The sequence below is a fragment of the Nycticebus coucang genome, chromosome 4 (genome assembly GCF_027406575.1).
Source record: "Nycticebus coucang isolate mNycCou1 chromosome 4, mNycCou1.pri, whole genome shotgun sequence".
In the NCBI taxonomy this organism is placed as follows: domain Eukaryota; kingdom Metazoa; phylum Chordata; class Mammalia; order Primates; family Lorisidae; genus Nycticebus; species Nycticebus coucang.
Window position 1 is genome coordinate 134,607,528 of NC_069783.1, and position 17,786 is coordinate 134,625,313.

Genomic DNA, 17,786 nt, shown 5'->3' on the forward strand with positions numbered 1-17,786 from the left:
ACGGTAAAATCCCATCTCTATAAAAAAAACAGAAAAATGAGCCAAGCATGGTGGCACCCACCTGTAGTGCCTGTAGTCCCAGCAACTCAGGAAGCTGAGGCAGGAGAATCGCTTGAGCCCAGAAGTTTGAGGTGACTGTGAGCTATGAAGACACCACTGCCCGGTGACAAGAGTGAGACACTGTCTCAAAAAAAAGAATGAGGGGAAAGTAAAAACTCTCCCTTATAATAGAATGTCAACTAATAAATACAGAAGGAATAATGGAACTAGAAAATTACCATGTAGCAAAAATCATATAATAATTGATTCTGAAAGCATTTATCAAAAAATTCAGAAACTAGGGTAAAAGTTTAAAAGAAAAAAGGATATATTTACAGAGTTTCAAGCTATCTTCAGCAAGATAATTATTGTTATAACTACAAAAGGGAGGGCCAGTCACAGTGGCACATTGGGAGGCCAAGGAGGAAGCATTGCTTGAGGGCAGAGGTCAAACCAGCCTGTGCAAGAGTAAGGTCAAAACCACCCATCTCTATAAAACATAGAAAAATTAGCCAGGCATGGTGGCACATGACTGTAGTCCCAGCTACTTGGGAGGTAGGAGGCAGGAGGATCACTTGAACCCAGTAATTCAAGGTTCCAGTTTGTGACAATTATGCCACTGCACCCTAGCCTGGGCAACAAAGCAAGACCCAGCCTCACCAAAAAAAAAAAAAAAAAAAAAAAAGGAAAGAAAAAGAAATGATAAGAAACATGGTAATGTGACAGTGAAGAATCCTAGCCATATCACCAGTAACAGAACAGATGGAAGCCATCTGCTTCCAGAAATGCTAAGGACATGGTTTCTGTGACATTCCTGCATAACCCTAACCCTAACCGCAAGGAAACACCCACAACCCTCAATGTGCAAGCAGTCTACCAAATAACTGCCCTTGCACACGTTAGAAATGTCAAAGTCATAAAAGACAAAGACTGAGGAACTAACCCAAATTTAAGGAGAATGAAGACTATGACAACTAAATGTAATAAATAATCCTGGACTGGATCCTAGACCAGAAAAAAAAATACTTTCCCTTCTGCTATAACAGACATTAGCATAATTGATGAAACTTAATGAAAGTTTGTACACTGGATACTAGCACTTTATCAATGTCAATTTCCTGATTTTCTAAATGTAAGATGGTTACAAAAGAGAACATCCTTGTTTTTCAAGAAATATACACTGAAATATCAGCAAAGGAGCATTGCGTACAATTTACATTCAAAAAGCTCAAGAAAAAAGTATCTGTATGTAAATGCATAGTTAGGGAAGTGATAAAGTAATCATGATAAAAGGTTAAAATGTGGAGAATCTTAGTAAAGCGTATACTGGATAATTCTTTGTACATATCCTTCAAATTTTCTCTAAGATTATTTCAAACTAAAAAGCTTTTAAAAAATTAATTCCCTGGGGTGGCGCCTGTGGCTCAGTCGGTAAGGCGCCGGCCCCATATACCGAGGGTGGTGGGTTCAAACCCGGCCCCGGCTGAACTGCAACCAAAAAATAGCCGGGCGTTGTGGCGGGCGCCTGTAGTCCCAGCTACTCGGGAGGCTGAGGCAAGAGAATCGCTTAAGCCCAGGAGTTGGAGGTTACTGTGAGCTGTGTGATGCCACGGCACTCTACCAAGGGCTATAAAGTGAGACTCTATCTCTACCAAAAAAAAAAAAAAAAATTAATTCCCTGGTGGCGCCTGTGGCTCAGTGAGTAGGGCGCCGGCCCCATATACCGAGGGTGGCAGGTTCGATCCCCGTCCTGGTCAAACTGCAACAACAAAAAATAGCCGGGCATTGTGGCGGGTGCCTGTAGTCCCAGCTACTCGGGAAGCTAAGGCAAGAGAATCAGCTAAGCCCAAGAGCTAGAGGTTGCTGTGAGCTGTGTGACGCCACTGCACTCTACCAAGGGGAACAAAGTGAGACTCTGTCTCTAAAAAAAAAAAAAAAAAAAAAAAAAAAATTAATTCCCAACAGACTGAGGATCTAAATATAAAATGTAAAACAAAAACTAAATATGAAATGCAAAGCAAAAACACTTCTAGAAAAAAAATATAGGGGCCCATCTTCCTAGCCAGGGTAAGGGTTAAGATTTCTTAAAACACGCACACACACACACACACAAAAAAACCCATAAAGTACAGATTAACAATTGGACTACATTAGAATAAAGAACCTCTGTTTATTAAAAGATACCACTAAGGGAGCAGAAAAAGAAGGCGAAGCAGGAGACTACACGAGCAGCCTGTAAAAATGACAAAGGGCTCACAACTAGCAGAGCTACAAATCACGACAAAAAGACATGGCGTCCCACAGACCCACAAGGACGGCTCCTATCACAGAAGACTGGAGTGAGCGTGGCAGAGGATGCAGAGAGTGGACCCCTGCCATACGCTAAGGGGAATGCAGAACGTGCAGTAAACAGCATGGCTGCTTCTCAAAGAATTAATAAAAGTAGATTACCATATGATCCAGCAATTCCACCTTTCAGTGCGTAACTAAAAGAACTTAAAGCAGGGCTTTGAAAAGATATTTGTACACCCATGTTCATAGCAACCAGCATTACTCACAACAGCCCAAAGATGGAAGCAAAGTAGCTGCTGATAGATGAATGACTGAACAGAAGCAGGCATATGCATGAAATGGAGCATTAAAGAAAAGGGAAAACAGATACTACAACATGGATGAGCCATGTTCATCCATGAGCACTTTTCATGGTGCTAAGTGAAAAACACCAGTCACAAAAAGACAGATACCATATGATTTCTCCTACATGAAGCACCTATGGTAGTCAGATTCATAAGAGACAAGGTAGAATGGTGGTTGCCAGGGGCTGGAGAAAGGGGAGAATGGGGAGTTACTATGTAATGGGCACAGAGCGTCAGTTTAACAAGATGATAAACTGTATCGATGGACTGGGGTGATGGGTACGCAATAATATGAATGGATTTAATAGCAATGAATTGAATGCTTAATGATTAAGATAGAGCCAGACATAAGAGCTCACGCCTGTAATCCCACCATTTTGGGAGGCCAGTGCAGGATTGCTTGAGGCTAGGAACTTGAGACCAATCTGGGCAACATAATAAGACCCTATCTCAAAAAAAAAAACAAAAACAAAACACCATTTTTTTAATTAGCTGAACGTGGTGATGCACACCTATAGTCTAACTGCTCAGGAGGCAGAGGCAGGAGGGTCTACCTAAGCCCAGGAGTTCCAGGCTGAAATGAGTTATGATCACACCACTGCACTGTCTCAAAAAAAAAAAAAAAAAAAAGTTAAGATGATAAATATTACGATAAAAAAAATTTGGAAAAACCAAACAGCACAACAGGAAAATGGACCAGGGACATGAACAGGCACATCACAGAAGAGGCTATCTAAATATCAGCACCTTAAAAAGAATCTAAGAAAAGGTCAATGTCACGGGTAACAATACAGATGCAAACTAGACCACGCACACAACCCCTTTACACAGCCCTGCACGAGGAGCGACAAGGTAAGTGCAAGTGAGGATGTAAAGAAAGCAGGACTGGAGCCTGGTAACTACCTGAAAATGACTTGGCTCTGTCTATTAAATCTGAGCCTGTGTATACCCTGTGACCCAGTAATTTCACCTAAGGTTACAGAGCCAACACAAATGGGTGCACTTTTGTCCTAAAAGACATGTATAAAAATGTTTGCAACAATATTATTCTTAATTGCCACAAGGGGGAAACTCCACATGTTATCAACAGTGGAAAAGATAAACTGTTATATATTCATCCCATGAATCACTAACTACCAGAAGTGAAGGAAATACCACTATATGCAGCACACAGGCTGGGTGCTGTGGCTCATACTTGTAATCCCACTACTTTGGGAAGCTGAGGGAGCAGGATCACTGGAGGCCAGGAGTTTGATACTAGGCTGAGCAACAAGACCCTATCTCTACAAAAAAAACCAGAAAAATTAGCAGAGCGTGGTGGTCCCAACCTGTGGTCCCAGCTATTTGGGAGGCTAAGGCAGGAGGATCACTTGAGCCCAGGAATTTGAGGCTGCAGTGAGCTGTGATGACTCCACTGCACTCTATCCCAGGCAACAGGGCAAGATCCTACCTCAAAAAAAAAAAAAAAAAAAAGAAAGAAAGAAAGAAAAGAAAAAGGAAATGAGACACATGTAAAAAGAATGCAGCGTATGATTACATTTCTATATTGATCGAAACTGGCAACATTAATCTCTGGCACTAGAGGTCAAGAAGGTAGCTACTTCTGGGAAGGACAGGAAGGGCAGCGACTAAGCAGGGGCACCAGGAAAGCTTCTAGGGCAGATGTGCTCTGCCTCATGCCCCTTCACGGCATGCTCACTTGGCAATGATTCAGTAAGCCTGACACCTACTGATTTGTCAATTTCTCTGTATGTATGCTTTACTATACCAAAAAAAGTAAAAACAAAGCAAAAAATAACTCCACTTTCCAACTTGCCTTTTACACTAAGCTACTTGCAAGGCTCTCCGCTGTTTCCGTTTCTTTCCATTTTTGCTACAAAATTCTGTAAATGCATGCTAGTTCCCACACAAAAACATCCCCATCAGCAAGAATCCAAAAACAAGAAATTAACAAAAGAACACATTTTTAGCAAATGCAAATCATTTGATGGAAAGAAGTTAATGAAATACTACCACCAAAATACACATGCCTCTCAAGGTCAAGTTCAATTTCACAGTCTGCATCCCTATCTCAATAAGATTAGTTTTCAAACTTTACCTTTCAAGTTTCAGAGGTAGATTGCTCACACTGGTAAACTAACTTTTACACTGCAAGGGTATGATGACAAATAATCATTGAGAGCTACTGATCATTTAGATTCCAACTAAAACTTATTAAGTCCAACCTATTAATTTTTAGAAAAAAGTAGTCTCAGTATAATGAGAAAGCATGTAACTTCTATAAGCACTAATCATTAACACCTGAAGAGCATGTGAACTCTGGAAAGCACAGGCATATAGGAGACCAACCCTACATGAAAAATAATCCTTTCCAATGGCTGTGAAAAGCCCTGAAGCCAGACGTCACAGCTCCTGCCAAGAGTGGGAATAATGTCCCCAAAACTACTGTGAACAGCCGTAGTGCTTTGTTCAGTATTTACAGAAGTTCCCATCAGCAAAGTGCTCTGGATCAAAAGCGCTTTTCTCCCTAACCCTCAACTAGATCAACCCTCAAATGACATTTGAAATGAGAGCTGCTATAAGAAGAATGTCATGGCTCACTGCCCATAGCACAGTGGTCACAGAGCCAGCCACATACACCCAGGGTGGTGGGTTCAAACCCGGCTTGGGCCAGCTAAACACCTGCAACAAAAAAATAGCCGGGTGTTGTGGTGGGTACCTGTAGTCCCAGCTACTTGGAAGGCCGAGGTAAGAGAATTGCTTGAGCCCCAGGGTTTGAGGTTGCTGTGAGCTATGACGCCACAGCTCTCTTCCCAGGGCAACACAGTGAGACTCTGTCTCAAAAAAAAAAAAAAAGAAAAGGAAAGGAAAGGAAAGGAAAAAAAGAAAAGAAGAATGTCATGAGACTACTGCACAATGACAGATACACAGCTATGGGGGTCCACACATGAATGAGTATGTACACCCGATGTCTAAATAATTAAGCCAAACACTTTATTCATCTGGTTAATCATCAACGCTCCATCATGGTTACAGGAATTCAAGTTGTGGGAGGTATCTGTGTGCCAGAAAAGCACCATAAAATATGAAAACTTAGAAAAATAAAATAACACTTAAAAATTCGTAGGTTCTTAAAGTCCTTTAATTTTTCTGTTCATCTTCACTATTTTCTTCTTTCTGTCTCTTCTTACTTTCATCTCTATTCAATCATTTTTTTTTCCTTCTTTCTTAAGTAAAAGCAATTGCTTCAGTCCAGGCAAAGTGTTCCCAAATTGCTCCACCTCTTCCCCAACCCTCCCCACCACACACACACACAAACTGCTTAAACAAACTTGCCAACACAGTATAACCAAAGCTTTGGGCAGCTGGCATGCGCTGGCAAGAGCAGGCATACAGCTTTCCAATGGAAAAGTACTCACTGTTCAAGCCCAAATCACCAGCCCTCCAGATCCAAGCCTCAGAAGATCTGACCTGCCTGTTCAGTAAACACTCGACTGTAAACCTTCAAAGACACTGCCTGCCACTGACACGGAGGCAACAGAAGACAGGCAGCAGTGCACATCCAAGGTCAATGTTTCAACCTGTTCTTCCAGTCACATAAAGAACAGGCCACCTAGGCACACAGAGACGACACTCCACAGGCAGCTCAGCAGGTGAGTAACCAGTTAGGTCAGAAGAGGCTGCCTGTATCATACGAAAGAGTGCAGCACTGCCGTCAAAGAAGTTAACTCAGGGTGTTTACTCAGACTAACGGGCACAGGGCAGAGGTCTTATGGTATCATCCTCCAAGACCCTAAGATCACACCTAGAAACTCATCACGTCTGGGCAAGAGAAAATCCGGGGGCATTCCCAAGCCCATAAGCCCACAGAGTAAGTCTGGGTTTAGTTCTGACAACCTTGAAATAAAAAAACCAGCATTTCCTGCTAGACCTTTCAACATATATAAGGAAGTCCCTCATCAGCTATTCCTGAGGTGTTTCTTAAAATAATTAAGCCATGATCTATCAAGGCCATGCCTGAACAAAAAAGTTTTGAACAGATCATGTTTCCCGTCATGGTTGGTTTCTCTTCACCTGACTAGCTGAAACCCCCTTCTTCTTTTCTGCAGAGTCAAAGTTTCTACCCAAACAATGACAATTCTAAAGCAAACTAGCAAAGAACAAATGAATTCTGGCCTGAGCAAGGCTGGGAGATGATTGCGTGGATCTCTGTACAATGACATTTAAGATATGACCAGCCAAAATTGGTACAGTGTGATCGTGTCCCTTGGACGGCCCAAACCAACATAGACACTGAGGGTGCCTCCTAAGAAAACTGTTACCAAAAAAAATAGAAAAAGAAAACTGTTACATTCAGGGATCAATTCTGACCTGAGAAAAGCTTCTAGAGCTAACCAGTAAAAACGCTACTATCTATGAATTACTAAGCACTTGCTATGCACCAGGCCCTGTAACTAACCACTTTCATAAATTCCCACATTCAATCTCGACCACAGCCCAGGTCTGCCTGCCTCCAAATCCCATGGTCTAATTAGCTATTATTCTATAGATACTAACAAGAACAAACCTGGCTTCCAAAGGAGTGTAAAGAAAATCAATTGCACACCTATTAAATTAACATCACTCCATTTTAACTAGGATTAATACTTCGGCAGCTGCCAGAAACAGAGCAGCAGTTTACAGTGTATAGGAGGTAGGGTGAGAATAAAAACCCCTGTCTACAAGTCCTGGGAGAGTACACTGGTCATCTTGTAAGACTTGGCTCACACCGTCCTGGGATGGAAACAATACCTTCCCAGGTAGAACTGTTCACACTGCTTTACTGCTCCCCCAGGGCACCTGACGTTGCCACGTGCACTTTAGTCAGTCATGTTTAGGCCTCACCTCCATCCATTCCTCCACGAGCTCCATGAAGGCAGACTCCACCTCCATCTTGCACAAGCACAGGGCCCTGCACAAGGCAGGTGCTCAATTTTTTGTTTCATACGTAAGCCTACTGTTTCATTCATGAAGACAGACCAGAAACACCACTGAAATCCACCGTAAGCTTCACAGGCCACGGTTCCCATTACCAGCAGAGGGCACACTCTGAACAAAGTTCGTTTAACAGATTAAACATCATATTAAAATCATTCTTCCTAAGACCCACGGGGCATTTTAACATCGCCACTTTTATACCTTTGACAATGCTGCTGCTGTCCCAGGTTTTACCAGTCTCCCTCCTGTGCATGCTGAAGAGCTGTTTTCAGGTCTCACTTTCTCTGTGGCCTGTGTCTTACTTATCCCGGACGCTTTCGGCGCTGAGCCGGCACCTCTGCTTGCTTTCTTCATTCTGGGCTGCCTCTTTGTGATGCATTTACAAGCTAATCTGTGGAAAGAAAGGACATTGGACTGAGGACAAAACTGGAAGAAAGCTTTCTCTGGACCAGCCCTATCTAGTAGAATTCTAAAAGAAAGATTTTTCTCTTAAAAAAAAAAAAAAAATGAGAAGTTTGTTTTAGAAGAACTTTACCGGCTCAGTGCCTGTAGCTCAAGCGGCTAGGGCACCAGCCACATACACCAGAGCTGGAGCCAAACCACAATGACAACTACAACCAAAAAATAGCCGGGCATTGTGGCAGGGGCCTGTAGTCCCAGCTACTTGGGAGCTGAGGCAAAAGAATCATTTAAGCCTAAGAGTTGGAGGTTGCTGTGAGCTGTGACACCACAGCACCCTACCCCAGGCAACAGCTTGAGACTCTGTCTCAAAAAAATTTTAAAAAGGAGAATTTTCAGCTACTCGGGAGGCTGAGTCAAGAGAATCGCTTAGGCCCAGGAGTTGAAGGTTGCTGTGAGCTGGCTGAGGCCACGGCACTCTACTAGGAGGGCCATAAAGTGAGACTCTGTCTCTACAAAAAAAAAAAAAGAATTTTACCATGAGATAAAGTTGTTTGAAACTAAAGACTACTATAGAAAATAAAAGTTGAAAAAATCTTTTTACTTGTTAATTAGGCTTCCTCTTCTACATTCTGAATTATCCAGCAAAATCCTCATTTCAAATACTGGATATAATGACCCTACATAAGCCAGTAGGATATCTCAAAAATCCCAACATTTAGGACCTGAACTCATTTCCCAGCATACCTTTTTTACCAAGCGGCAGCACAGAAATTCTGCATCAAACATTAGCTCCAGCTTGGTGCTGTGGCTCACACCTGTAATCTCAACACTCTGGGAGGCCGAGGCAGTGGATTTACTTGAGCTCAGGAGTTCAAGACTAGCCTGACCAAGAGCAAGACCCTGTCTCTACTAAAAACAGAAAAACTAGTCAGGTGTTGTGGTAGGAACCTGTAGTCCCAGCTACTTGGGAGCTGAGGCAGGAGGACTGCTTGAACCTAGGAGTTCGAGGTTGCTGTAAGCTAGGATGATCTGAGACTCTATCTCCAAACAAACAAACAAACAAATTAGCCCCAATTTTTGATTCAGAAAACATGCCTATGAGAAATATGACAACGATTTTTCCACCTGAGTGGCACACAACTTGATTTCAGTTAAGAGGACTTAGAAAAATACTGGCAGCACACAAAGCTAAAGCCAGATAACCTCTTAAACATACATTTGTTAACTGAGCTAGAAAAGCAGTCTTTATAATGTCATGTTTGGGAAGACACCATGGACTATTTTGGGTAGAATAATACAATTATCAAAAATGAAAGCCTATTTTGAATGCAAGGAGATTTATGTCTGATGACGCTGAGATATCTTGGGCACAAAAAAACCCAGTCTATTTTATGAAGATTTCTACATATAAATAAAAATACAATAACCTTTTAGAGGCCAGGCCAGTAGCTCACACCTGTAATCCCAACACTCTAAACCAGCACTATCTCATAGAACTTCCTGAAGGCTGAGGCAAGCGGACTGCTTGAGCTCAAGAGTTTGAGACCAGCCTGAACAAGAGAGAGATCATGTCTCCACTAAAAATAGAAAAAAACAGCCAGGTGCTGTGGCAGGTACCTGTAGTCCCAGTTACCCAGAAGACTGAGGCAAGAGAATCACTTGAGCCCAGGAGTTGGAGGTTGCTGTGAGAAATGACACCATGGCACTCTACCCAGGATGATAGAGGGAGACTGTCTCAAAACAAATTTAAAAAAAAAAAAAACCTTTTGGAAATGAGAAAGCTTATTCCAATAGTCCCAATGAATATTTTACCTCTAGGCTGTGCTCAAACACTCCAGATTTATTTTGTCTTGACACAATACACACTATACCAACTGGTTTTGGTGGTGAGAACAATGAAACAGGGTGAAGGAGGCTCTACTTCACTCTCCAAATGAAGGCCTTAGAGAAAAAGTGCCAAATCATTATCCTCAATCAAAACACAACAAAACCTCAGAGATTCTTTCCTAGCTCCCTCCAACTTCCCAGTTATTCCCTACAAAAAAGGCTGTGTGGGGTAAGGATCTGATTACCTATCCCTCTTACCCTTTTCTGCTTTCAACTTCCTATTCATTTGAGCAACCTGCCCTGAGTAACTGCTCCCTCCAGTTCAGCTCTGCCATCTACTTCCCACCCGCTTCTGCCCTGAGTAACTGCTCCCTCCAGTTCAGCTCTGCCATCTACTTCCCACCCCCTTCTGCCCAGAGGAAGTGCTTCCTCCAGTTCAGCTCTGCCATCTACTTCCCACCCCCTTCTGCCCAGAGGAAGTGCTCCCTCCAGTTCAGCTCTGCCATCTACCTCCCACCCCCTTCTGCCCAGAGGAAGTGCTCCCTCCAGTTCAGCTCTGCCATCTACTTCCCACCCCCTTCTGCCCAGAGGAAGTGCTCCCTCCAGTTCAGCTCTGCCATCTACTTCCCACCCCCTTCTGCCCAGAGGAAGTGCTCCCTCCAGTTCAGCTCTGCCATCTACTTCCCACCCCCTTCTGCCCAGAGGAAGTGCTCCCTCCAGTTCAGCTCTGCCATCTACCTCCCACCCCCTTCTGCCCAGAGGAAGTGCTCCCTCCAGTTCAGCTCTGCCATCTACCTCCCACCCCCTTCTGCCCAGAGGAAGTGCTCCCTCCAGTTCAGCTCTGCCATCTACCTCCCACCCCCTTCTGCCCAGAGGAACTGCTCCCTCCAGTTCAGCTCTGCCATCTACCTCCCACCCCCTTCTGCCCAGAGGAACTGCTCCCTCCAGTTCAGCTCTGCCATCTACCTCCCACCCCCTTCTGCCCAGAGGAACTGCTCCCTCCAGTTCAGCTCTGCCATCTACCTCCCACCCCCTTCTGCCCAGAGGAAGTGCTCCCTCCAGTTCAGCTCTGCCATCTACTTCCCAACCCCTTCTGCCCAGAGGAAGTGCTCCCTCCAGTTCAGCTCTGCCATCTAACTCGCACCCCTTTCCAGAGGGGTGAAATATAGTTATTGATACTAATCCCTGCCAGCTAGCAACAAACGCTTTTCCCACCTAAAATGAAGGAATTGGATAGAATGGATCCATTCACTAACTCCACCTACTACAGAAAATCAAGTAGCTTCTCACTTTCTGGCTTCTCTGCTCTAAGTCTTATGTCTTGTAAATGGCTCCCCAAAGTTTCCTCCCTCTCATCTCCCAACTCACGCCCAGGCTGCTTTCTATTACACCACTCAGACACTACCATTCTTAGCCAATTCTTCCAGCCCCTGTCAAATTAACATTTTCTAAACCAGCACTATCTCATAGAACTTCCTGAAATGATAAACATGTTTTACACATCTGTCTGTGCTAATATGGTAGCCCCTGGCCACCTGGGACGATTAAGCACTTAAAATGTGGCTAGCACCTAAAATGTGGCTAGCGTGTCTGAGGAACCAAATCTTAACACATTGACTAACGATACTAGAAAAACTTTTTTTTCCTTGGGGTCACGGTGTTTTGTTAGGTCAAGACACATGTGAGTTACAGATGCCTCCAGAGGCCCCAGGCTCAAAACCAGCGAGAGTTAGATACAATTTACATGGCAGTTAAGGTGTTAAATTTGATTTAATTTGAAATTCCATGTGGTTGGTGACCACCTTACTGGACAATGTAAGACTGTTCCTTTCCTGTTGTCTTTGTTCCAGAAATAAAACCTAATTAACTATTACTTCAACCCACCAGTGTTGGAAAATGTGGAGTAACTGGACCCTCAGACACTGCTGGAGGCTGGAGGGGTGTGAAAGGGTACAGCTGCCTTGGGAAACAGCATGGCCATTCCTCAAATGGTTAAACAGAGGTACTCTACGATCCAGCAATTCCATACCTGGATATAGACCCAAGGGAAATTAAAATATTTGTCTACATGAAAATTTATGTACAAATGATCGTAGGAGCATTATTCATAATGGCCCCCAGATGGAAACAACACAAACTCCCCAAAATTCTCCCGGTTAAACTACAACAAAATTCTTTGTTAGCATTTAAAATACCTTTTACTTACTGACATACTGTATTTGTTACTTATTGGATACATGTTACACAGATGTTTACATGCTTTCTATATAGCAAATACTAATACCTATTTCAATTCCAAGTGTCCATCGACTAAAGACGAGTAAACAGATGTGGTATATCCAATCATGGAATATTATTTGGCCATTAAAGGAAAGGAAGTACTGACAGATGTCATAACATGGACAAACCTTGAAAACATTATACAGATGGCTCCTAATTCATGATTCTTCGACTCTATGATGGTGTGAAAATCATTGTAAGCATTCAGTAGAAACTAATTCAAGTGCCCATACACTCCTCCTGTTTTTCACTGTCAGTACAGTAGTCAATAAATTACATGACATATTCACCATTGTTGTATCAAATAGGCTTGGTGCAGGATGATTTTGTCAGACTGTAGGCTAATTTAAGTGTTCTGAGCATGTTCAAGATAGGCAAGGCTAAACTATGGTGTCTTGTGAGTTAGCTGTATTAAATGCATTTTCAACTTAGGATAGGTTTATCAGGATATAACCCCATCATAAATAAAACATCTGTATTAAATAAAAGAAGCCAGAAACAAAGGACCATGTTTTATATGGATTACCTAGATGAGGCAAATCCAGTGAAAGTAGATTAGTGATTGCCAGGGGTTAGGGGTAAGAAAAATACAGACCGACTGCTGAATGGGGACAGGGTTTCTTTCTCTTTTCTTTTTCTTTTTTTGTTTGTTTTTGGCCGGGTTCACACCTCTGGCATATGGGGCCGGCGCCCTACCCCTTTGAGCCACAGGCACCGCCCTTCTTTTCTTTTTTTTTAAAGACAGAGTCTCATTTTGTCGCCTTGGTAGAGTGCTGTGACATCACAGCTCACAGTAACCTCCAACTCCTGGGCTTAGGCAATTCTCTTGCCTCAGCCTCCCGAGTAGCTGGGACTACAGGTACCTGCCACAATGCCTGGCTATTTTTTGTTGCAATTTGGCCGGGGCCTGGTTCAAACCCACCACCCTCAGTATGTGGGGCCGGCACCCTACCCACTGAGCCACAGGCACCACCCAGGGAACAGGGTTTCTTTTAGGGATGATGCAAAGTTCTAAAATTAAATTATGGTGACAATTGCACAAGCCTGTGAATACACTGAAAATCATTTAGGCTTTACACTTTAAATAGGGGAACTAACTGTATGGCATACAAATTATATTTCAATAAAGCTGAAGGTTCTTTTTGCTATAATTTTTTAAAAAACAACTTAATGAATAACATCAAACAAAGACCTCTGGAAAGCAGATCCCAACACTGTAAAATATCTGATATGGAGAAGGACTATGTTTTTACAGATGTCCTAGGAGGTAAGAAATACAGGCAGGCCAGGCATGGTGGCACACATCTGTAGTCCCAGCACTCTGGGAGGCCAAGATGGGAGGATCACCTGAGATGAGAAGTTTGAGACCAACCTGAGAGCCCGTCTCTACAAAAAAACAAAAAAATCAGCCAGGCCTGGTAGCTGACAGCACCTGTAGTCTCAGTTACTTAAGAGGCTGAGGCAGGAGGATCACTTGAGCCCAGGAGTTTGCGATTGCAGTAAGCTACGAAGATACCACTGCATTCTATTCCAGACAACAAGGTGAGAACCTAGCTATTACAAAAAAAAAAAAAAATCCACAGCCAAAGGTTTACAGATGCTGAGATGCAGCCAGGTCAAGGTACCTGGCAGCTTGAGATCTCTCAGATGTTCCCTTCTCATCCGCATCAGACCCAAAATACCCTTTCTCTAGAAACTATTTAAAGTACACCTTTGTTATCCTGAAATGTAATTCAGAAATAACCTATTATATAGTATATGTATATATCTAAAAATATCTACATTACGTAGAAACGAAAATATAATAAAATAACAGTTTCTGTACATCTAAGGAGACAAAAACCAAAGCAAACAGACAACTTTCAGAATGGGAAAAGATATTTGCATATTATGAATTGGACAAAGGCTTGATAACTAGACTCTACATAGAACTCAAATTAATCAACAAAAAAGGAACCAACAATCTCATAGATTACTGGGCAAGAGACATGAATAGAACTTTCTCTAAAGAAGAAAGACACATGGCTAACATGGCTAAACATGAAAAAATGTTCATTGTCCCTAATCATCAAAGAAATGCAAATCAAAACTACCCTGAGCTATCACCTAACCCCAGTGAGAATGGCCCACATGACAAAGTCTCGAAGCTGCAGATGCTGTCATGGATGTGGAGAGAAGGGAACACTTTTACACAACTAGTGGGACTGCAAACTAATACAACTTTTTGAAAGGCAGTGTGGAGAATCCTTAAAGAACTCAAGCTAGACCTCCCATTTGATCCTGCAATATCATTACTGGGCATCTACCCAGAAGAAAAAAAAAATCCTTTTATCATAAGGACACTTGCACTAGACTGTTTATCGCAGCTCAATTTACAATCGCGAAAATGTAGAAACAACCTAAATGCCCACCAACCCAGGAATGGATTAGCAAGCTATGGTATATGTATACCATTCAGCCACTAAAAAAGATGGAGACTTTACATCTTTTGTATTCACCTGGAACATATTCTTCTTAGTAAAGCATCACAAGAATGGAGAAGCAAGAATCCAATGTACTCATTCTAATATGAAGGCAACAGACGATATAATACAAGGTCGGGGGTTGGGGAATGAGGGAACAGGGAGGGGAGGAGGGAGGGGGGTGGGGGTTCATGGTGTATGGCACACCTCTTGGGAGAGGGACGATTATAAGAGGGACTTTACCTAACAAATGCAATCAATGTAACCTAATTCTTTGCACCCTCAATGAATCTCAAACAATGATAAATAAATAAATAAATAAACATGGGCGGCGCCTGTGGCTCAGTGAGTAGGGCGCCGGCCCCATATGCCTAGGGTGGCGGGTTCAAACCCAGCCCCGGCAAACTGCAACAAAAAAATAGCCGGGCGTTGTGGCGGGCGCCTGTAGTCCCAGCTGCTCGGGAAGGCTGAGGCAAGAGAATCACGTAAGCCCAAGAGTTAGAGGTTGCTGTGAGCCGTGTGACGCCACGGCACTCTACCCGAGGGCGGTATAGTGGGACTCTGTCTCTACAAAAAAAAAAAAAGAATGGCTTAAGCCTAAGAGTTTGAGGTTGTTGTGAGCTGTGACGTGACACCACAGCACTCTACCAGGGGTGACAAAGTGAGACTCTGTCTCTACAAAAAATAAATAAACATAAAGTTCAATATGTGATTTTCAGACAAGACTATTATTAGGAATAAAATACTCAGAAATTACTATGAATCACTATGAACTAGCTACAAACAGTCTTCACTTGGGCATGTGGTGTGGCAACTTAAAGACTACACTATCTGTCATGAATGCCATTAATAAGGGGTTTTCTAAAAAGAAGAACCATGATGAGTGCAATGGTTAATTTTATCAACCTGACTGACGGTGGGGTTCTGGGTGTGTCTGTAAGAGTGTTTCTAGATGAGGTCAACATTTTAATCAGTGGCAGACTAATATCCCTAAGGTAGGTGGACCTCATTCTATCAATTGAAGATCTGAACAGATGAAGCTAGTAAGAACCTCTTCCTGCCTGACTGCTGAGCTGGGGCATTGTCTTTTCTTGCAGTCGGGCTCTAATTGAAACAGTGGTTTTCCCTGTGTCTCAGGCCTGATGGATGCAGGATTTCAGACAGCTTACATACACCCCTGGCTCTCTCGGGTCTCAGGCCTTCAGACTCATACTGGAATTATGTCATCAGTTTTCCTGGGGGGTCTCCGGCCACCCAAATGCAGATCTTGGGGCTTCTTAGCCTCCATACCTGCATGGACCAATACCTTACAATAACTCTCTTCTTTTTTTTTTGGCCGGGGCTGGGTTTGAACCCACCACCTCCAGCATATGGGACCGGCGCCCTACTCCTTGAGCCACAGGCGCCGCCCAATAACTCTCTTCTTATATAGTAGTCTCCTCTTATGTGAGGAGGGCATCCCCCAGGGATGTCAAACAACAATGACAAATACAACCAAAAAATAGCAGGGTGCTGTGGTGGGTGCCTGTTGTCCCAGCTACTTGGGAGGCTGAGGCAAGAGAATTGCTTTAGCCTAAGAGTTGGAGGTTGCTGTGAGCTGTGACACCACAGCACTCTACCAAGTAAGACTCTGTCTTGGAAAAACAAAGGTGGTGGGGTGTCATGTCACCATCACTTCCTCCATTACAGCAAAGCTGAGGTGTGAAGGGAATAAACAGTAACTATCAGGTTGGGGGTGGCAGTTCACACCCATCATCTAAGCACTCCAAGCAGGAGTTCAAGACCAGACTGAGCAACACAGCAAGCCCCATCTCTACAAAAAATAGAAACATTAACCAGGTATGGTAGTGCTCACTTACAGTCCCTGCTACTCAGGTGGCTGAGGTGCAGGATCACCTAAGCATCAAACTACAATAATTCATGAATTATGTCTCACGTGTATTTGTGAAACAGTCTTTCTTAAAAACACCAAAATAGATACACTGCTCCCAAGTCAGAGGGAATGCCAGTGAAGGCCTCCTCCTCCTCTCCCAGAGTAAGGCATCAAGCCCTACTCACCCAGTGCTTGTTCACTGAAGCCTCGAAGGGCCCACGTGGGCCTGGGCAGACGAAGGGACTGAGGATCAGGGAGTGTCAGTAACCCTGGGGGCACCCACCCTGCAGTGGTTCTCAACCTTCCTAATGCCGCAACGTACTTTCACTGTTAAAAAGGGGTCGCTACCCACAGGTTGAGAACCACTGCTGTAGGGACAACAGTCTGGATCCCAACCCCACTCTCCTGCCACTCCATGTGGCTTCCACTGTACCCATATACAAGAACTTCCCCAGGAAACTCAGAGTTTGAGCTTAATGAACATTTCATAAGATAGAAACTAACTATAAAAATGCTAAAACTAGGCTCGGCGCCTATAGCACAGTGGTTACAGAGCCAGCCACATACACCAAAGGTGGCAGGTTCAAACCCAGCCCAGGCCAGCTAAACAACTGCACAAAAAAATAGCCGGGCATTGTGGCGGGCGCCTGTAGTCCCAGCTGAGGCAAGAGAATCGCCTAAGCCCAGGAGTGACGCCACAGCACTCTACTGAGGGCAACAAAGTGAGACTCTGTCTCAAAAAAAAAAAAAAAAATGCCAAAACTGTCAGCTCCTTCTAGATTTATCTACTGTCCTATGGGTCAGTGCTGGTATTCTTAATTAAATTTTTCATTTTTTAAGGTACTAAGAACCATGTCATCTCACATAAAATCATTTTTAGAACAGAAAGTTTGTTCCCAGCTCTAGATCAATGTATTATGAGCTATAAAAAGTAAAACCTGGCTCAGCGCCTATGGCTCAAGCGCCGAAGACGCCAGCTGCGTACACCTGAGCTGGTGGGTTCAAATCCAGCCCCAGGCCCACCAAACAACAATGACGGCTACAACCAACGCCGGGCGTTGTGGTGGGCACCTGTAGTCTCAGCTACTTGGGAGGCAGAGGCAGGAGAATCGCTTGAGCCCAGGAGTCGGAGGTTGCTGTGAGCTGTGATGCCATAGTACTCTACCCAGGGCAACAGCTTAAGGCTCTGTTTTTAAAAAAAAAAAAAAAAAAAGAAAAGTAAAACCCTTAGCTATAATCATATTAACTTACAGATACCTGTTTGTTTGTTTTTTTATTTAAAATAATTAT

The 17,786-nt window shown here is 43.4% G+C and overlaps 1 protein-coding gene across 3 annotated transcripts in view; it reads right to left on the reverse strand.

Moving 5' to 3' along the window:
* The window catches only part of SPECC1L (sperm antigen with calponin homology and coiled-coil domains 1 like), a 182,920-nt gene that overhangs the window by 127,493 nt on the left and 37,641 nt on the right, over positions 1-17,786 (reverse strand). The window contains exons 1-2 of one of the 3 annotated variants that reach the window (XM_053589821.1): positions 8,799-9,123; positions 7,854-8,043 (exon numbers count right to left, since the gene is read on the reverse strand). In XM_053589821.1, the coding sequence (XP_053445796.1) occupies positions 7,854-8,006 (153 nt within the window). In that variant the 5' untranslated portion in view covers positions 8,007-8,043; positions 8,799-9,123. Of the gene's footprint in view, positions 1-7,853; positions 8,044-8,798; positions 9,124-17,786 lie in introns of those variants that run through there. The other 2 variants (XM_053589818.1, XM_053589819.1) reach the window with 2 other exon arrangements.